Raw genomic sequence first — 20,235 nt, 5'->3', positions numbered from 1 at the left:
GCTGAGCTCCAGACCCCACCTTCCCACAGAAGGTGCTGGGGGATTTTAGCTTCCCAGAATCCTGAAGACAAATGCAAGACCTTGGGTGGAGCTGGCATGGCAGCGTGGGAGCCTGTGGCTGCCAGCAGTTCCTACCTGGGACAGCCGTCTCGGTTTTCAGCCGTATGGCGCAGTCCAGGGCAATTGTGCAGTAGGGGGAGGGCAGGGTCAGTAACCGCATGCACAGGGTGTAGCTCCTCTGGTAGAGCTCCTCGGGGATGCCTGTGGCCTGGGGGAGAGGGAGGAGCTGGGGTGCTTGCAGCCCAGGGTCACGAAGGGTCCTGGGAGGAGTGGGACAGCTGGAAGGTGGGGCCTGAGAGCAGGACCTGGGCCTGTGACTCCCCCAAATCTACACCTTCCACCTCTTCTCAGACATCGCTGCTTTGACACCCCACTCAAACTTCCCAGAGGGGAGATTCATCCCGTTCTATTCATCTGGCAGGTCATCTCCCCTCCTAGCCCCTCACTGCATGGGGCCAGCACTCTCCCACAGCCTCCCCACCTTCACCTCCTGTCTGCTAGGGAAAGGGCACAGCTAGGGCGAAGGAGCCAGCTTGGTGCGGGCAATCCAAGAGTTCTTCTAGGGTGGCACCCGGCCAAGAGTGGGTGTCCCCTGAGGGGAGAAGACAGTGTCCAGCCCAGTCACTCATCACAGTTGCCGGGACCCCCGCCCCTCAGCCCCAGCTCACCTTAGTGAGCACATACATTAGAGTGTGCAGCAAGGGAATGATGACTTGCCGGGTGTCCTCGCTTTCCGCCTGGAAAACATTTATTGGGTTGGGGTTTGAGGCGGGCTCACTAGCTCCTAGCAGGAGGCTGTGTGGGGGCAGTAGGAGGATGGGCTGGAGATGTGGCAGGAAGGGGCCACAGTCTGCCCTGGTGGAGAAGGAGGGTTGTGGGGGAGGGGTGCAGGGAACTCCATGGAGAGGGGAGGCACTAACTCAGGGCAGGAGCTGGCAGCAAAGAGACAAGAAAGTCCTCGACTTGGAGGCTCCCTTGAGTGCAGCATTCCCCAGGCTGTCACACACAGAGCTTGGGGTGGAGGGTAACTTTAATGGTGCAAGGGTAATTGTGAACATCTGAACAGTTATGCATTTATGTTTATGGGTGCTTTCTGTTTCTGCCAAGTGGTGTGGTTTTCCATTAACAGTCTTGTTCTGGTTTCTTTTTGAAATATGTTAACTCATGTTAAACAAGGGGAGTCAATGTAAAGAAAATATTGCTTATAGGAAAGTATAGGGGGGAGACCACAGCTTGGCAGACACCANCAGTAGGAGGATGGGCTGGAGATGTGGCAGGAAGGGGCCACAGTCTGCCCTGGTGGAGAAGGAGGGTTGTGGGGGAGGGGTGCAGGGAACTCCATGGAGAGGGGAGGCACTAACTCAGGGCAGGAGCTGGCAGCAAAGAGACAAGAAAGTCCTTGACTTGGAGGCTCCCTTGAGTGCAGCATTCCCCAGGCTGTCACACACAGAGCCTGGGGTGGAGGGTAACTTTAATGGTGCACGGGTAATTGTGAACATCTGAACAGTTATGCATTTATGTTTGTGGGTGCTTTCTGTTTCTGCCAAGTGGTGTGGTTTTCCATTAACAGTCTTGTTCTGGTTTCTTTTTGAAATATGTTAACTCATGTTAAACAAGGGGAGTCAACGTAAAGAAAATATTGCTTATAGGAAAGTATAGGGGGGAGACCACAGCTTGGCAGACACCATGCTGATGGGACTGAGTCCCCAGCGGCCTGACCTCTCTTCCTCTCACCCCTTCTCACCCCCTTCCACCTTGGGGAGCCGAGGCTCGGGAACCCACCTTTTCCAGTTCTCTGAGCAGAATGCGGACCAGCACCGGACTCTTCCCTGGATCTCTGTCGACCTTCTTGTGCAAGGACCACCTCCACATGCCTGAGCCAGGAGAAAGGGGTGCCCCGCACAGCAAGGCAGGCCGGCAGCTCTTAGAGAGGGAGCCCCTCTGGGCAGGACCCTGAATCCTAACCCCCAGACTGTGATTCTGACCAGCCACCAGGCTGACCCCTCAGCCAAGCCCTTGGCTCCAGGTGTGCAAGTGTGGACTTCTCCCATAGCAAGGACCTCTGATTGGCTGCCCCTGAGGGAGAGTGATTTCCAGAGCGGAAAGGAGGGCAGGAAGAGCAATAGTATGATTGGCTTATGGAGCAGCAGTTTACAGGTCAGCACCGGGAGCTCTGGAAGTCAAATGGTCCTGGGGGGCGGGGGGGACACGTTTATTTGCCAGGGGAGTTGGGGCAGGTGGGTAGGAAGGCTGCAGATGCTAAGGCGCTGTGCCACTGTCGCTGGCAGGATGAGCAGGGAGCAGAGAAGTCTGCCAGGTTCTTCAGGTTCCAGAGATTTCCAGCAGAATGAGGGTTCTGCTGGAAGCCCCTCACTCTGTGAGCTCGGCCCCAACCCTTCGTTGAGAATGTGTGGAAAGAGCAGGCTGGGGAAGGGTAGGGGAGCAGAGGGGCGAGTATACCCGCCGGCTCTTACCTTGGTTATTCTGCAGGGCGGGGGCCTGGGCTCTGAGCTGTCGCAGCACAGCCTGCACACTCCGCTGGAGGTCCAGCTCCGCGGCTGCGCAACAGGGCGGGGCGAACTGTGGGTCCAGGAGCTTTGGAGCTCCACCTTCCTGGTCGTAACGTTGGCTGCACCTCCCTGAAGGAGTCTTTAGACCCTCATGAGAGCCTCAAGAGGTACCCCGAAGTAATGAACTTGGAGCTTGCAGCCAGCATGCGGGCCAGGGCTGGAATACAGCCTTTCAAACAGCATTTCTGTTTCTTGTAAAACCGACATTTGCCAAAGTGCAGCATGTATACCACCGGTGGTACACAGGAATGTAAGGCGTTACACAGAGGTTCCTAATATTTGAATAATGATGCTCTCGTTTTAATATATATTAGAATACATAACTAGTTGTGTATATATAACTAGTCTCATATATATATATATATATATCCCCCCTATATATATACGTTTATTTAAACTGACCTTAATTTTTGCTTCATGCATATGTTGAAGTCAGTTTAAATAAACGTATCAGGTAGTAACAGAAAGCGACAAAGACTCTCTCTCCCTGACCAAACTTTACTCGGGCTCCCTGATTAGAGCTCTCTTCTGCCCTAGGCCCTGACCTTGGCCCCTGTCCCATCCTTGGCCTGCTTAGCACAGTTTCAGCAAGAATCATGCTGTCCATTTATAGAGAATCCCCTACCCAGTATCTGATCAAGTTCTACGTCTCCCACCTCCATGTCTAAGTCCTTGACCTGCCTCTCACGAGAATTCCGTCAGGTCAGTGTAGTAAGAATCCCCCCGCCCTGACACGTCTTCTTAGCCACTTCCTGTCCACGGACCCTCACACTCTGTTCATTGGCTGTAAATCCCCAGCCATCTTTGCCTTATTCAGCGTCGAGCTGAGGTTTCTCCCCTATTGCACTAGTCTTGACTAAGGTCTTCCTTAGTGTTTTAACATAAGTCAGAATAATTTTTTTAGCGGTGGTACCTTGACCTGGCCAACCTGGGAAGGGGTACAAAAATCTGTCACTGATGTTGGGAAAGTGTGAGAATGCCCTTCTCTGACCCCCTACTGCCAGGGGTCTAACAGACCGGGTGGGGGCGCTTTGTGCGGCTGTGCTGCAGGCTCCAGCGCTTTGTGCTCCGTGTGCCGCCAACACCCAGAGCTGCAGGAATTCTCACACAGGCCCCTCCTGGGAGATGCAATCTTTCTCTGAGGGCTTACTGGGCCCAGGGATCCCTCGACTCCCCTGCTGAGCCTTTGCCTGTCAGTCCAAGGCGTTTCCGCTGGAGCCTTCTTCCCTTTCTCCTTCCTTCACGTCAGATTTGCATCCCGGTCTGACAGCTTGCTCCCCCAGCCCCCTCCAGCTCCCTCTCCATGTTCTGTCCCACAGGTGTTTCCTACATAAATCCTCGGGGGTCTAATGCTGTCTTGGTGTCTGCCTCTTGGAGGATCTGGCTAGCACAGGAAAGATGGGAGACACTTCCTGTCCCATAAATTCCCCTTTATCATCCATGCCAACCGAGAGTTTGTCTCTGTAGGCAAGTGTGTTTTCTCTGGTTGTCAGACAATAAGAGCCACACGTCCCAGTGGTTCCCCTTTTGCCTTAGCTGTCAGGAAACTTGCAGCCAAACTGGGGCCCAACCTCAAAAATCAGCTCATCTCAAGTGCTGGGGAACTCTCTTCTTTGTTCCTCTTTGTGTTCCTGCTTAATGTCGTACTTAACACGTGTATTGATTGCCTCGGACAACTTGAATGCCTTGGAAGCATATAACATAGAGCTTACAAATTTAAACAACCAGCAGTTTGCCATCCGGGAATCAAAGTGTGTTTGGACCCAGCTCACAGACTGGCTCCTCACGGCTCTGGCATGGGCTTGTGCAAAGTCTCCCAGGGCCTCCTGGCCACTCAGAAAGCCCCACTTTCTTCCTGCCTCGGACTGGCCCCCAGACCGCATCAGGGCCTAATCCCAAGACTCCGTCAGGCTGACAGCAGGCAGCGAGTGGACAGTCTCTCGTAGCCCATGTTTGCCTACCTGACTGCTCTGCTGGGCAGGGCAGCACCTCCCAAACCAGCACGGAAATCATTTAGCCTGGCGTGAGGCTGGCCGTAAGCTGTCCTTCATTTACCCTTCTCCACCTTGCATGAAAATTTGATGCACGGTGAGTTACTAAAAATTGGTGCTAAGTCTTCCTTCTGTCCTTCCTTCCTCCCCGTGCTCACCACCCCCTTCTCTCTCTCCTTCTCTCTGTCTCTCCGTCTCTCCGTCTTCCCCTGCGCACTGCGCATTGAGATCAGTGCGATTTCCTCCCTGTCCCCTCATGGGAAGGGCAGAGAAGCCTTTGTCTTCTGAGCTTTAGTTTCCCCTGCTTTACACAGGGAGTTAATTTTTTATGTTTCAGAGAAAAATAGAGAAGTCGACAGTAGCCCTGGGAGACAGCCCCAAATAAACTTTGTTTTCAAAAGTCTGGACAGCTGGACCAAACTCTTAGGCTTTGGTCCACATCTGGTTTGCAGACATGTTTTGTTTGGGCTTGTAGAATGTCAAAAAAAACAAAAAAGAATTAGCCGCCAACATTTACAAATAAGGAAAGTTTGCATTAAAGTTGGGTTTTGGCATCTCTTAAAAGTCTCCTGACACTGGGCATGCACTCCTGTCACATGCGATATGAGCAGACTGGGGGCCTCTGCCCCCTGATGTGGGGCACAGGGTCTACAGTTTTTCCGAGGTGCGCTCGTCCCCTTTCATTCGCCTACATCCTCTCCCAACACCCGAGTTTGATACCCCGGCCATGTGACCGAGAGAACCAAGCCAAACTGTCTTTGAGACTTTTGGGGAATGGAGAAGAAGCCTGCAGCCTTCAGTTAAAGAGGAATGTGGCAACCCAAGAGTGTGAGGTCAATTCCCCAAGGGTTTCGGGGACACTTCGGGAAGCGAATGAGGAAGGCCGGGGCAAGCCGGGACCCAGAGTACTGTCTGTGGCGAAGATATCTGATGAGGGCAGCAAAGCACTAAACTCTGTGCCCTTGAATGCCACTGGTATGGTCTCCTGGGCCGCCTTTGCCAGAGCACAGGAGTGTCCCGGAGGAACCCCCTCTCTCCCTATGGACCATGCAAGACTGTTGCGGGGCCTGCAGCCACAGTGGAATGAAGACCACAGACTCTCCCCATTGTACAGACTTTGTAAGCCCTGGTCTTTCCACAGGAGCCCAAGTTTTGGGGGGAGGCACTTTAGGTAAATGACACTGGAACTCATATTCATTGTGGAAAGTGAAAGCTTGAAACTGGTTTAGGTTTGATTAAGTAGAAGCCCAGCGAGACCCCCCGGACCTCCCTGCCCACCAGAGGGGAGACTGCTGGAGGCTCCCCTGGTGTGCAGACAGCTCCACCTCAGCATCCCAGCTGCTCGTGGGAATCGTGGGCTCAGCACCCAGATGCGCCAGCAGCCAGAGTACCGGGGCTCACAGACCTCTTCCCTACTGTGCCCAGGGCCACTGACCACCGTGTGGAATAAGGACACAGATTGTCCCACAAATGTTTACAATCTTGCCTGTGTTTGCGGGATGGCAAAATAACAATAACTTTGGTGCCCTTGAAACATGGCTCTTTTGCATTCCTCAGAATAAATACCTTGCTTTTCAGGGCTCCTCTTCTTAACTCTATGATGAGAGGACCCTAGCGGCCATAGGGAGGTGGGAAAGTTTAAACCAATGGCAATTGGGGAAGGCAGCCTGGTTGCCACAGGAAAACTACCCTCCTGAGCTCCCAGGGCAAGCATCATAATTTTGGGACATTTCTTTCATTCATTGGAATGTGGGGGTCCTTCGTCATATCTTTGGGGGTGGCTATCAGTGGTATCAGCTGGCCAGCAGCTGATATATATTACAATATATCAATATATACTTGATATATTGTAAGCTCTATAGAGGTTTTTGATAAGTGGCTATATTGTCATTACTGCCAATGTCCAGGTCAGTGACCTGCAAACAGCTGAGACTTGTGCAAGTATGTGGATGTTTGTCTCTCAAGACATCCTCATGAGTGAGCAGCTGAGCAGGGTCTCACAGTCTGGCTGAGTGGAGGTGGTCCTGCCATCCCTGGGGGCATTCTCACCTGCAAGGGGGTCTCTCCCTAATGCAGCTGGGCACACTGACCCCCTCACTACCTTCCCCCAACCATACTGACCTGAAGCCTCCATGGGAGCCAGGGTGTGTGTGAGGAGGATGTGGCTGTCTCCACTGGCACGATGGAAAGTAAAGTGGTTTGTTTGTTTTTTCTTGCACAGAGGTGGTTCTGCAAAATAAGGGGCATTTTCGTAAATAGTAGGAAGGTGCAGAAAGTATATTTGGGGAATGGAGAGGCTCTCAGGGGGCCTACGCTGCCAGCACCCTGGAGGGAAGTCTGTATTCATTTCAGAAGCACTTCTGTGGTGTTTGCTTCGTGCCAGACGCTCTTCTAAGCATGCTCTTGAAGTAAATGCTCTTAACTCCTTAGTACTAATATCAACCTTATAAGACAGGTACTATTTTCTCATCTACAGATGGGGGAATTAAAGCAGAGGGCTTAAATAGCTCTTCAAAGCCAAACAGCTAGTAAGTAAAAGAAAGAGCCCTTGAACTCAGACCGTCTGAGTGCAGAGCACGTGCCCTCCATCATGACCCTGGGCTGCTCCGCGGTGATGGAGCCTGCGGGAGGGGCCCCCCAAATCCGCTTCCCAGAGCAACAAACTCCACAGATGAGAAGCAGGGGGACTCTGAATGGGTTCAAGAGCCTGTTCCCGGAAGAAAAAAAGTTTTTCAAATAAATAAACACACACACCTGGAAAAACTAATTTACAGAGAGCGAGAACAGAGAAACAATTTTAGGAATGACAAATACCATATCTGTATCTACACCTACACTTGCGTCTCTGGCAACAAAGGAGATCTGAACCCTCCATATCACACATCGTTTCCTAGGAAAATAAAAACAACTCAAATGTCTCTAAAAGAGTTAAAAACCCCACTTATTTTAGTAGCCATTGAGGAAATCGAAAATGCGTCAGAGAACCAGCTCTTAAAAAGTGCTGTCTGGCTCAGGTGGCTCCTCTCACAAGTTTTCTCAAACCTGCAAAGCAAGACAACCTCTGTGTTATTTAAACAGCCCCAAAGCATAGAGGAAGAATAAAGATTCTTTGGGAAAAAAACAGCTTATCCTTGACAGCATACTTTAATAAAAATAGTTTTAAAAGTAGATGAAACACTTTATACCCATCAGGATAGCTATTTTTAAAAGGAGAACAACAGAAAATAGCAAGTGTGGGCAAGCGTGTTCAGAATCGGAGCCCTGGTGCGTTGGCGGTGGGCTGTGACCTGGGGCCCCGCCGCGGGAACTGGTCTGGCAGCCCCTCGAGAAGGTGCGCACAGACGCGCATTACGACCCAGCAACTTCAGTTCTAGGTAAATGCCCCAAGGAGTTGAAAATGGGAATGCCAGCATGTGCCCGCACACCACCCTCCACAGCAGCGTTATTCAAAACGGCCAAAAGATGGAAACAGGGCAAACATCCATCAACAAAAGGTGTTGTATACACACAATGAAAAATCATTCAGCCTTAAAAAGAAGGAAATTTTGATAACATGCTACAATGTACATTCACCTGGAAAACAGAAAAAATATACCATATGGACACTAAACAAAAGAAAGCAGAAGTGGTTTCAGGTGAGTAGGAGACAAAGTAGATTTCAGAGCAAGGAACCTCATCAGATATAGAGAGAGAAATCGCATGGTGACGAGAGGGCCGCCTAATGGAGAAGATATAACCATTCTAAACTGGTAGGACCTCACAACAGGGATTCCAAATACATGAAGGAAAAAACCAATAAAACTAAAGGCTAATTTTCCCCATATTCTCTTCATAATTGATAGACTAAGCAGATGGAAAATCAGCAAGGATACAGAAAAACTGAATAATTCCATCAGCCAACTGAATTTAACTGGCCTTTATGAAACCCCACACATAATAATAGCAGACTATAAATTCTTGTTAAGTTCATCCAGATAAATCATACCCTGGGTATGATTTATAAAACAAACTTTAGCAAATTTAAAATAATTGAAATTAAGCAAAGTAGCCTTGCTGATTATAATAAAATTAAATCTGAAATCAGTAACATAAAAATAACTAGAAAACCTTCAAATACTTGGACATTAAACAAAACATTCTGAAATAATCCATGAGCCCAGAAAGTGAAAGGGGAGGACCCCCCCCCCGTTTATGAGTCCACCATTATCCCGATAACAAACCCACACAAAGATGGTACAAAAAAGGACCAGTGAAAAAATTCCCACCAAAACACCAGCAAACCAAGTCCAACAAAGTACAAGAAGAATAATGCGTGACAACCTCATGGGGTTTTCCCAGGAGTGCAGGGCTGGTTCAATACTTGAAAGTCAACCTATGCAATCCACCATACTAGGGGCTAAAAGAGAAAAACATGTGATTCTATCATTGAGACAGTAAAAGAATTGGACAATTTTTAACACTCATTCACAAGAAAAACTTATGGCAAATGAGGAATATAAGGGAACTCAATCAATATGAGAAAGGGTGTCTACCACCGCCCCCTGCCGCCCCCCCAACACAGCCAGCCTCTGCAGAGGGGAAAGACCGAAAGTTCCCCTTGAAGGTTGGGAAGAGGCCAGGCCGCCCGCCCCCACCACTCCCACCCACCAATTCAACACAACACAAATGTCAGCACGTGCCCGCCGTGTTTATATGCGCCATTAGCAACGGCGCCAGAGGCAGAGAGAGAAGCACTGAGGGACAAATCGAAGAATTGACGTCTTCACTGCAGTGGGTCCTCCAAACAGTGCGGGTCTCCATTTATTTGCTTGATTCTTTCATCAGCCTTTTATAAACCAGCAACTTTATTTATAGAGCTCATGTACTTCCAGTGAAAATGCCAGCAGTAATCTTTTGCAGATCCAGATAAGCAAATTGTAAAATTTGTAAGCCAACAACTTTGAAAAGCAAAACATTTGAAGATTCATCTCCTATTTGAAAAATTACTAGAAAGTTTTTAGTGAAGAGCTAGAACAGACCAATGGAACAGAATACACTGCCCCCAAATAGACACATATAGATATGGCCAACTGATTCTTGACAAAGTTGCAAAGACAATACAAAGGAGAAAGGATTGTCTTTTCAACAAATGGTATTGGAACAACTGACGAGAGAGAGAGAGAGAGAGAGAGAGAGAGAGAGAGAGAGAGAGAGAAAGTGTTTCAACGTAAACCCCACAGCTGAAACCAAAATGAACTTAAAATGTATCAGTTCTGAACATAAAATGTAGAGCCACAAACTTGGAGAAGAAAATAAGAAAAAGTCTTTGTGACCTTGGGTTAAGGAAAGAGTTATTAGATATCATCCTAAAAGTATGACTCATAAAAGAAAAAGTTGACAAATTGGACTTCACCAAAATTAAAAACTTTGGCTTTGGGAAAAAAAAAACTTTAAGAAAGTGGAAAGACAAAGTACAGACTTAAAAATATATATTTTCAAATCACATATCTGACAAAGAATTTGTATCCAGTTTTTCAAATATATTTGAAAAACTCTCAAAACTCAATAGCAAGAAAACAAATAATACCCCCAAATGGAACATTTTTTAAACAGATAGTTCAGCAAAAAAGATGTGTGGATGGCAAAGAAGCACCAGAAAAAAATGCATGTTAATAGCCACTCTGGAAGTGCAGATTAAAGCCATGAGACACCACCATGTACTTATTAGAATGACAAGTGGCCCTGAGTGATGTGGCTCCATGGATTGAGCACTGTCCTGAGAACCACAGGGTCGCTGGCTCAATTCCCTATGGGCACGTGCCTGGGTTATGAGCCAGGTTCCCAGTTGGAGAAGTGCAAGAGGCAACTGATTGATATTTCTCTCCCTCTTTCTCCATCCCTTCCCCTCTTGATAAAAAATAAGTGGACAGACAATACAAAGTGCTGGAGAGGGTGTGGAGGAACTGCAACTCTCATGCATTACTGGAAAGGAGTTCGGCAATTTCTCCTAAAGTTAAACATCACTTACAATAGGTTTCTGCAATCTCGCTCTTAACTCTTCCCTCTAGAGAAACGAAAACTCATGTGCACACCAAATCCTGTTCATGGGCATGTACAGCAGCTCTAGTCATAGCTGTCCCACACTGGGAACACCCCGGTGTGTTCAGTGGGTGGGTGGGTAAGCAGACTCTGATAGTTCACACAGTGGAGCACTCGGCCATACAGAGAGATGAACTGTGGATACACACAATGACATGCGTGACTCTCAAAGACGTTGTGCTGAGTTGAAAAAGTCAGGCTTAAAAGGTAACCCACTGCATGCTTCCATGTATATGGCATTCTCTACAAAAGGAAAAGTAGGGTCAGAAAATAGATTAGTGGTTGTGGTAAGGAGAGGGGTTGACTACAGAGGGGCTAGAGGGAACTTCAGGGCGATGGAACAGCTCTGAAACCTGAGTGCAGCAAAGTCTGTCTACACATGTGTTAAAACTCATAGAACTGTGTAGCAGAAAAAGTCAAGGAGCTGAAAAATGGCAACATGGCATGGCCCGACCGCCACACAGGGTGCCCCGGCAGGGGCAACAGGGCAGATCTGGGTCCTGGTCCCAACTCTAGTGGTGGCAGGAGGCCAAGAGAACCTTCCCAAGTGTGACCCCCGATGCCAGGTTCCCAGGTCCCCTCTATTAGCTGTGTGGCTGTGAAAAATGATCTTCGTAACAACTTCTGTTCCAATCCCTCTGCCCCACTGTTCTAAGATGCTGTCATCTCTTGCCAGACTATGGTAGTGTCCCCACTGCGTCTTCCAGCTTCCACTCTCCCCCTTGCATCCTGGTCCTTGACTAAAGCTCTCTAATGGCTTCTCTTGGATCCAGCAGTAAGCTCCACACTCCCCAGCCTGCCTAAATCTTGCCTGACCCAGCACACCTCCCCAGCTTCACCTCATCACCTTATCCCCTGGCTCACCAGGGTGTCATCTCACAGCTCTTTGGGCTGCTCCAACTCACCAGGCTCAGTCCCACCTCGGAGCCTTTGCACACTCGTCCCGGAACACCTTTTCTCGAGCTCCCCCACGGCTGGCCTCCTCTCAGTAGTCAGGTCTTATTTTAAATGTCACTTTTTCAGAGAGGACTTTTCTGACTAAGCTCTCTAAAATAGCCGCCCCAGTTATGCTCTAGTGCACTCTTAAAATTATTCATAGCATGTATCACCTCAGAAATTTTCTTGTATAATAATTAGTTTTCTGGGCCACTCATTCAACATGAGCTCCACAAACACGGGTCCTGGTGTGTCGTAATCACTGCAGCATGTCCAGCACTCAGGGCAGTACTGGCACCCAGTAGACAACAAATACATATTTTAGAGAAATATGAGGTCCGTCTGGGGAAAGTGCAGCCATTGTTAATATAACAAGAATGGTTTGTGTGACATCAATGTGACCTGGCAGCCAAGGAGAGTGGACTGGAATGTACATGCACGAACAATGACAACTTCACTGTACTAGTCAGTGGGGGTGGTGGACACTGTTGGGTGGGCATGTGCACTGTGTGGCCCTCACATTCAAAATGACTGAGCAAATAGAGCAATGAATATGCACCAAATTTTGTGTTAAGCTTGAGCATTTCTCGGTGGAAATTATTTGGATGATTCAGAGGGCCACAGCTGTGGGCAGCTGGTGACGGGCAGCTTCATCACAACAACGCGCCCGCTCTCGCATCACGTCTCGTGCAGGATGTTTTGGCCAAACACCCAGGTCACTCAGCCCCGCTACAGCCTCCGTTTGGTGTCCCGCATCTTCTGGCTTTCCCCCCAAACCAAAATCACCTTTGAAAGGAATTTCAGACTGCCAATGAGATTTAGAAAAATACAGCAGGGCAGCAGATGGTGACCGGGAGAACTGTGTGAGGTCCACTTGTGGACCTCACTGTGAGAACTGTGTGAGAACTGTGTGCCCACTTTGAAGGGGACTGAGGAGTCATTGTCCTATGTACAGTGTTTCTTGTATCTTGCACCTTCTTCAATAAGTGTCTCTCTGTTTCATATTACATGGCTGGATACCTTCTGGACAGATCTTGTATGTGATGAATGAAAATGAAGTGTTTTGCCAAAAGTCACGTGGCCAATGAGTGGTGAAACCAGGGCCGGGGCTCAGCGTGGTGTGTGCAACTGCAGCCGCCCGTCTTGCCTTCCACACCCCTCCCCCACTCCCCCAAACCTTTCAGATCACCCTTTCTCCAGGTAAAATAAAAGGAACACTCAGGTGAACTTCTGTCCAGATAGAATCGGCTAATAATAAACACCAAGTAGCCTTGAAGGAAAAGAAATCACAATGATATAAATTGAAAGGGGAGTGTATGTCTCAGGACTTACTGTGTAAATTTGGGGGTGTCTGGGCTGATTTTCTACTGAAAGTAAAATTTTAAGAAGCTCAAACAATCACTGTCAGAAATCCTCCTTATTCATTCTTCTAGTTGTTCTGTCACTCACTCATTTATTCATCAAACGCTTATTCAGTGTTTATATACGTGTGTGCAGCATCGTCTGGGGATGCTTTGTACAGCTCCTTTGCTCCTCTGCGGGGGACCTCTGTCTATTTCCTGTCCTTTAGGGCTGCTGACCACACCAGTGTGGGGGAGAGCTCTCAGGGGACAAACTTCAGAGAGACAGGAAATGGAAAAAAGCAGAACCTACATACACTATTCTCAAAATGCATCAACATCTCACTTGTCTTTACTCAAGGATGATGTGAGTTTCTTACAAACTAAAGCTTGCCCATTTAAGCACCCACACGGCCTCTCTGAGTGAACCTGGAGCTGGTGTCGTCATGTACTGCACCTTAACACGGTGAAGAACGCAGGGGCTGCGTGGCTCCGACCTTCCGACTTCTCATGTGTGATGCCTGTCTCAGCTGCACCTTGCACATCGCTATGAATGGGGGCTGCTATCCAGCCCACCATTTCCTGGCCTTTTGGTAAGTTCCCCAGCCAGGAAGAATGAGGTTTAGAAATGCATCTGTCCAAAGAAGCACTTGCTGTAGTTTGTCTGCTCAGAGGGGATGGTTCTTTCTAATCTGCACACAGTCCTCTGTGTTGGCCACAGCCTTGTCTGAACTGTCTGTTTGTCCACCCAGCTGCCCATTTGCAGAGGGCTGGGAAGCCAGAGAAGCACGAGGGATTGTCTTGTACGAAACAAAGCCTGAGAAACTGATCTAGCATGGAACTTCCATCTACAGACCTGGAACATTTGTTTGGGCTGCTCAGAGGCTCTCTGGTTCTCTTCCTAGTTCCCGGCAGTGGTTTCAGTGAATGACGTCGTTGAGTAAATCAAACAGCATCTATGGAACCTCGTCCATGTGGCAGAAATTGTGCGGGGCCCGAGTGTAGAGATAAATAAGGCACGGTCCTTGCCCTTAGGAGGTGGGGGTCCACCAGCCTGTGACTTCTTTTTTTTAAATCCATACCCAAGCATATGTTCATTGATTTTAGAGAGAGAGGAAAGGGAGGAGAGAGAGAGAGAGATGTGAGGGAGAAACACGTATCTGTTGCATCCCATATGTGCCCTGAGCAGGAATGGAACCTGCAACCTAGGTATGTACCCTGACTGGGGATGGAACCCTCAGCTTTTTGGTGTACAGGATGGTGCTCCAACCAACTGAGGCACTGGCCATGGCAGCCTATGACTTCTTGATGGCTGCGGTCTCACTCCTAGCCCATGACGGGCACATCCCCACTCTCACAGAGCAGATGTCCACAGCATACGGATAACATTCCCATTTCGCGGAGAGGCACCCGCCTAGTCGAGTGTTAAGACCCACTGCTCACACTGAGAGCCGTGCCCATGGTAAACATCTACAGGGTTTAAGTGGCCGTACAGTGAAAAGCAAGTGTCCTTCTCACCCCTCCTCTGGCCTATCAGTTTCCCTCCCCAGAAGGAGCCATAGTGTTAAAATATTTTAATCCGTGGCAAACACTTAAAAGTCATATTTCACACCATAATCAACTCCTGACAGGGTGGCTTAGTTGGCTGGAGTGTCATTCCATGCACCAAAAGTTTGCAGGTTCAATTGCCGGTCAGGGCATATACCTAGGTTGTGGGTTTGATCCCTGGTTGGGGCGCATACAGGAGGCAGCTGATAGATGTTTCCCTCTCACATTGATGTTTCTCTCCCTCTCTCTCTCTCTCTCCCTCCTCTCCTTCTAAAATCAATAAATATATCTTTGGGTGAGGATTTAAAAAAATCAAGATTCTGGTATTTTACTTAAAAGAAGTGGAATATCTGACAATACCGGGCCCAGAATTCATGTGGCAACCATCAGGGGGCGCTGAACTGCAGCTGCGCCTGTAAAAGGGCTTGTAGAAGGACTCTGTTAGGTTCACTGCTGTGTCCTCATTACCTGACACGGTTGACACCACATAGCAGGTCCTTGATAAATAGCCTTGGATGAATGACTGTCAGGCACTCATATGAAGACAAGGCAGTGTCACTGTCCCCATGCTACTCTCAGGCTAGGGAGCAGAAACAAGTCTGTCGGGCATGGCTGGGAGGACAAAGGGCACAGGAAACAGAGATGATGTTGATGCTCAGGGTATTGGCAAAGAGAACACAGGGAAGGGAGACACAGTCACAGCAGTGAGGACAGTGTGCTCGGCCACACTCACATAGCGGATGCCTCTGCCAGCTGTGCTTGGGACATCTGCTATCTGTCCCAGGCCCCATCTGGGACAATAGCATGTCAGGGCTCAGCTCACATGCCCTGCCATCTCCCTGTTCCCCCAGTCACAGCAAGAACGTGACATCGCAGGAAAGACATGCAGCCGCCTCCGCCTCCAGTCAGGATGACTCCAGCGCCCTGCCCAGGCAGCGGGGACAGCAGCCACAGGGGGAATCCCAGCAACCTGGGAGAAGCCCCACAGTCACTGCACTGTGGCCTCCCTCCCTGCACTGCCCACGGCCTTCATTCACTGTTCCATCTGTTCAGCAGCTGTATAGCCTTCCTGTGTGATGGACACTGTCCAACGGGTCTGACAGACGCCAGGTAGGAAAACCTAGCTTCCACTGAAGACTGCGTCTGTGAATGGGTGGATTCATCCACTCAGTCAGCGCTGTTTACTGAGCCCCTTCTACACGTCAGACACAGTTCTAGGTCCTGGAGATGTGGCAACACCTTAAAACAGACAGACACCTGCTCTCATAGAGGCTGTGCCTTGGTGGGTACGCAGAGGGGGTGGAGGGAACAGACCAACTCGATGATCAAACCATGTAGCAGACAATGATCGGTGCTGTAAGAATGAGGCAGGGGGGAGAATGTGGGGTTCGAGAGTCGGGGGTGTGGTTCTGAAAAGGACGACCAGGGAGGTCTCACTGAAGAGGTGACACGTGAGTAAAAACCTGCAGGAGGAAGAGAGCAAGCCAGGTGACAGCTGCAGGAGCCCTGTTCCAGGCGAGGGGAGTAGCCAGCCAAGCACCGAGGGGAGAGGTGCCTGGGCTTTTCAAGGGACAGCGCAGCTGGGACAATACTGAGGGGACAGTGGGAGGGTGATGGTGGACAATCTCCACGGGTTTGTGCACGCCTTGGAGCTTTTGTTCCAGATCATCTCTTCAAAAAAGTTTGTCCTGTGAACAGCGTTGGAAAAGGGAGAGTGTCTCCCCAGGGCCGAGGGAGGATTTACTGGCCATCCAGTATAACAGGAGAATGCCTCCTTCCGGGGCGAAGGCTGGGCGGGTTGACTGGCAGTGCATTGAGCTCAGGGCTCCTCTGCTTGGCTCCGCCTTCACGCTGCCCCCTGGGACTGGGCGGACAACGGGAGCACAGCGCCCGGCACTTGTGCTTCTGGCTGTGCTGTAATAAAGTCCTTTGTCTCTGACCCTAGAGTCACTGTTTTCTGCCAGTGTCCTTAAAACAAACTTGTTGGCAAGCTAAGTTGTGAGTTATGAGTAGGGTAAAATCTTAGACCCTTCCTAGTTCTCGACAGAGGGTCCAGGCCAGAGACAAAGAGAACGAGTGAACAAATGAGTGAATGAATGAGCTGGGATGTAAAGGACATGCCTCCTAAAACACACGGCATTCGCCACAGACAGTCCTCAGGGCAGGTGCAAATGCACAGCTGGCCACGGCCTTAGGGTGAAGCAGGCCCCAGGGCTATGCACGGAAAAACCAGACAGCCGGCTCTGAGGGACGCAGCAGGGACAAGCCCACAGCAGTGCCTTCACAGCTGCTGCCGCCCTCCCTAAACTGATGCAAGGTGAGTTGGGAGGGCTTCTGGCTCGAGGAAGGCTGAAGTAAGTGGGATTCAGAGGAGGATGTGAAGAGGCCTGGCCCAGGCTCAGTGTTTCACAATGAAGATCCCAGGTTCTGACCATCGCCTGCCCACCCCAGCACCCCAGCCCCTCACTGCTGACCCCTAGGGCAGGCTGTCCAGTCAGAAAAACCACCACCCAGACTTCCCAGTGGCCTTGCCTTCCAGACTGAAACCTGGGAGGAGAGACATGGAGTTTCCCAGAACTGCACCTCTGCCTCCCTCCAGTCCTTGGCCCACCACCCTGGCATGGAGAGAAGGGACCTTCTGAGCCTGCCACGTCCCTGTGCCCCACGTCAGTCCGCTTTCTTCTCCTCCCACCACTGCCGTGTCACACACCCTGGGTTTCAGGGACAGAGGCTACTTCCAGGACGCTGGCCCTTTTTCTCCACTGAGACAGCCCTATTTGCCAGACCACACACCTGGTTCTCTGGTTCAGAGCATGTGATTAGCAGACTCAGGAGAGGAGAAGGGAGAGGAAAGGCAGCTCTCGGAGCTCTGAGAAGGTTCCTGCAACCCTTGGACCTCTTCCCACGAGGCCCACTTGAGCTTTCCACATCCTGAGGGGCCAGGGAGGCGAGAGCCCAGCTCCCTGTGACTGTCCCCTGTGGATGGGGCTGGCCCATTTCCTCCTCAATGTCTGCCAATAGCTGGGAAGGAAACACCTGGACATTGGGAAGCCAGTCTGAGGGTGAGGGGAGAGCATTGTTCCTGGGGCCAGGGAGACAGGACGGAGACTGGGAAGCCTCAGGATCAGATGGTGATGATTGCAGCCTGGGACGCAGGTTCACCACGTCAGCCCCGGAGATGACGGAGGTGAGCGGCACGGGCTAGGGGCTTAAAATCTTTGTGCCTCAGTTTCCCTAGCTTTGGTTAGGAGACCTAACAATAACACCTATTCATAGGTTACTGTGAAGGCTAAATGGGGTGATAGTCAGCCCTGACCTGCCTGGCTCAGTTGGTTGAAGTGTCACCCTGCAAAGTGAAACTCGCCGGTTCAATTCCTGCCTAGGGCACATGACCGGTTGCAGGCCAGGTCCCTCGAGTGCAAGAGGCAACCAATGGATGTTTCTTTCACACATCGATGTTTCTTTCCCTCTCTCTCTTTCTCCCTTCCCCTCTCTCTAAAAATAAATAAATAAATCCTTTTAAAAAAGAAAACAAATGAGGTGATATTCAAACACCAAATAAAGAAATGGAACAGGCCCTCTCCTGTAAGTCTTCCATAAACTCTACAATCTAGTGGCCAAACTGAATCTATTCTTTCCTTTAACACCAACTTCCACACCCACCTCCCTCCTCTGTGGGCCTGCTACTGCTGCCCTCACCCAGAGGCCTGGCGCCTCACATTTGTACACAAACCATTTGCGTCCCTCAAGGCTCAGGCGCACCTTCCGCCAAGCCTTTCCCACATCCAGAGGTCTCTCTCCACCTTTGCACACACCTCGCCCAGGGCTCTGGTGCATCTGACTTTCTATGCCGGCTTCTAGAGGATGGAGCCCTTGCCCCGGCTGCACTCGGGCATTGGTTGCACACGTAGGAGATGCTCGATCCACGTGTGTGGGGACAAAGGCCAGACTGGCCCCCGTGGCTGCACTTTCCCCGGGAGAGTGACGGATAGATGACATTCCACAAGGGGTGCAGAGAGGGAGCCAGAAGGTTCATTCCGAGTTGCGTGCCCACCCTGTAATCTCTGACAAGTGGCTTCATCTCTCTAAACCTTAGTCTCCTGACCTATAAGGTGGGCATTAAAATACATATCCAGCCTACTTCCAACTGCTCGTGAGAGTCCAACAGGATAATGAGTGTGCTCTACAGCATTGAGTGTGTATAATTCCTCTTCTTCTTAATGGCGCTTGCAGGGTTCGGGAAAGAAAGAAGACTTCTCGCAGGCTGCTATGTCTTCTCTTCTTGTGAATATGGGCTGAACGTGGCACCCTGGTCCTAAAAGCCACCAGATCTAAGAAACCTCAGAAATATTACTGGGCCGTGGGTTCCCAAGAGCCAGGGCTGTCTAGTCCCTTCACAGGACCCTTTCCAGCATCCCTCCCCCAGGCAGCCCTGTCTGCTCTGTTCAGATCTGCCTCTTCCACTCCCTCCTTAGGGACCCCACTCCGGCCGGCACATACCTCGGCTCAGCTGCTGCAGCTTGGCTCTCCAAGTCTTCGGCCAGTTAGCTCCTGCCCTGGGAGGCTGTCAGCCCCAGAGAACCTGATGTTTTACAGGGGCCCAGACTGGTGTTTTCAGTCTCAGCTGCAGTCTCCAGGTCTGCAGAGAAAAGCCCGGTGCTGAACCGGCCAGGTCTGTCCCCTCCTCTTCCTTCCCCTTCCCCACAGGCCTCAAAGTTCCTCCCAGAACACATCCTGCTGTGAAGTTGCTCTGTGGCCACCAGTGGTCACCGGAGGTTCTTTATTCTGACTGGGTAGGAGGTAGGCACCTCGATTGGGTCCTGCCAGTGTTGGCAGGACAGTGAAGCAGGGCCCTGACCTCTGTCCTGCACTCCAGACCACCCCCACCTCCGGACACTCAAGCCCTCAAGCACCTCCAGCCCAGTGAGTCCGAACCTGGCTCGTCATTTCCCCCTCTAAACCCACTTTCCTGCTCCTCACCTCAGAATCCGCAACCTGAGTGCCAGCCTTACACCTCCAGCTCCCTCCCCTCTCGCAGCTACACAGCACCAAGTCCCATCAGTACCTCTTGAATCCACCTGTTTTGCCCCCTCTCCCCCACTGCGGCTTCCTGGGGCCATCATCATTTTCTGCTAACTTACGGCTGCAACCCAATGTGTCCCTCTCATGCTGCCTCCCCCCATGTCCAGAGGCCTCTTGCTGATGGTAAGACACAACCCGATCACATTATACCTTCAGGGACTCTCAATTACCTTCGAGAGAGCGGCCAAACTCCTTAGCATGACTTGCACCGATCTTCTGAGTCCGGTCCGACTTTAACCCCCAACCTTGGGCTTTATCCCTTCACTCTGACTCCTCCCCGAGGTCCTGAGCAACAGCAGTTCCTCAGGGACCCAGGCCTTTGCCTGGGCTGCGGGAGTCTCTTCACAGCCCACCTCCTGGCTCACTCCTAGCCATCCTTTGTTCAGCAGAGAAGAGTGAAAACAGAAGCCAGAGTGGCAGGAGGGAAAGTGGGGCGCCACAGACGCTGGGGGAGGAGAGACTGTCCAGGACACAAGGGCCAGCAGAGGGGCCTCGGGTGCAGAGGATGGAAAAGCACCTGCCGGCCTTGGCCGCTAGGAGAGAGCTGTGCTGGGGAGCAGCACACCTCCAGGGTGCCGTGTCTGCTAGCTTGTTCTATTCTTTCTTTTTCTCACATTTGGAAGCCAAGCA

The 20,235-nt window shown here is 50.5% G+C and overlaps 1 protein-coding gene across 3 annotated transcripts in view; it reads right to left on the bottom strand.

Moving 5' to 3' along the window:
• The window catches only part of PIK3R6 (phosphoinositide-3-kinase regulatory subunit 6), a 50,517-nt gene extending 31,327 nt beyond the window's left edge, over positions 1-19,190 (bottom strand). For 2 of the 3 annotated variants that reach the window (XM_037028258.1, XM_037028259.1), the window contains exons 1-6: positions 19,024-19,190; positions 6,743-6,850; positions 2,535-2,618; positions 1,843-1,934; positions 729-797; positions 136-268 (exon numbers count right to left, since the gene is read on the bottom strand). In XM_037028258.1, coding sequence (XP_036884153.1) covers positions 136-268; positions 729-797; positions 1,843-1,934; positions 2,535-2,618; positions 6,743-6,755 — 391 coding nt within the window. In that variant the 5' untranslated portion in view covers positions 6,756-6,850; positions 19,024-19,190. Of the gene's footprint in view, positions 1-135; positions 269-728; positions 798-1,842; positions 1,935-2,534; positions 2,619-6,742; positions 6,851-19,023 lie in introns of those variants that run through there. The other variant, XM_037028260.1, reaches the window with a different exon arrangement.
• Positions 19,191-20,235: the final 1,045 nt, after the last annotated feature.

The sequence above is a fragment of the Sturnira hondurensis genome, unplaced genomic scaffold (assembly GCF_014824575.4).
Source record: "Sturnira hondurensis isolate 20B ecotype Veracruz unplaced genomic scaffold, ASM1482457v3 Scaffold0019835, whole genome shotgun sequence".
Lineage (NCBI taxonomy): Eukaryota > Metazoa > Chordata > Mammalia > Chiroptera > Phyllostomidae > Sturnira > Sturnira hondurensis.
The sequence above is the reverse complement of the archived record's forward strand: the minus strand, read 5'-3'. Positions and strand labels throughout refer to the sequence as shown.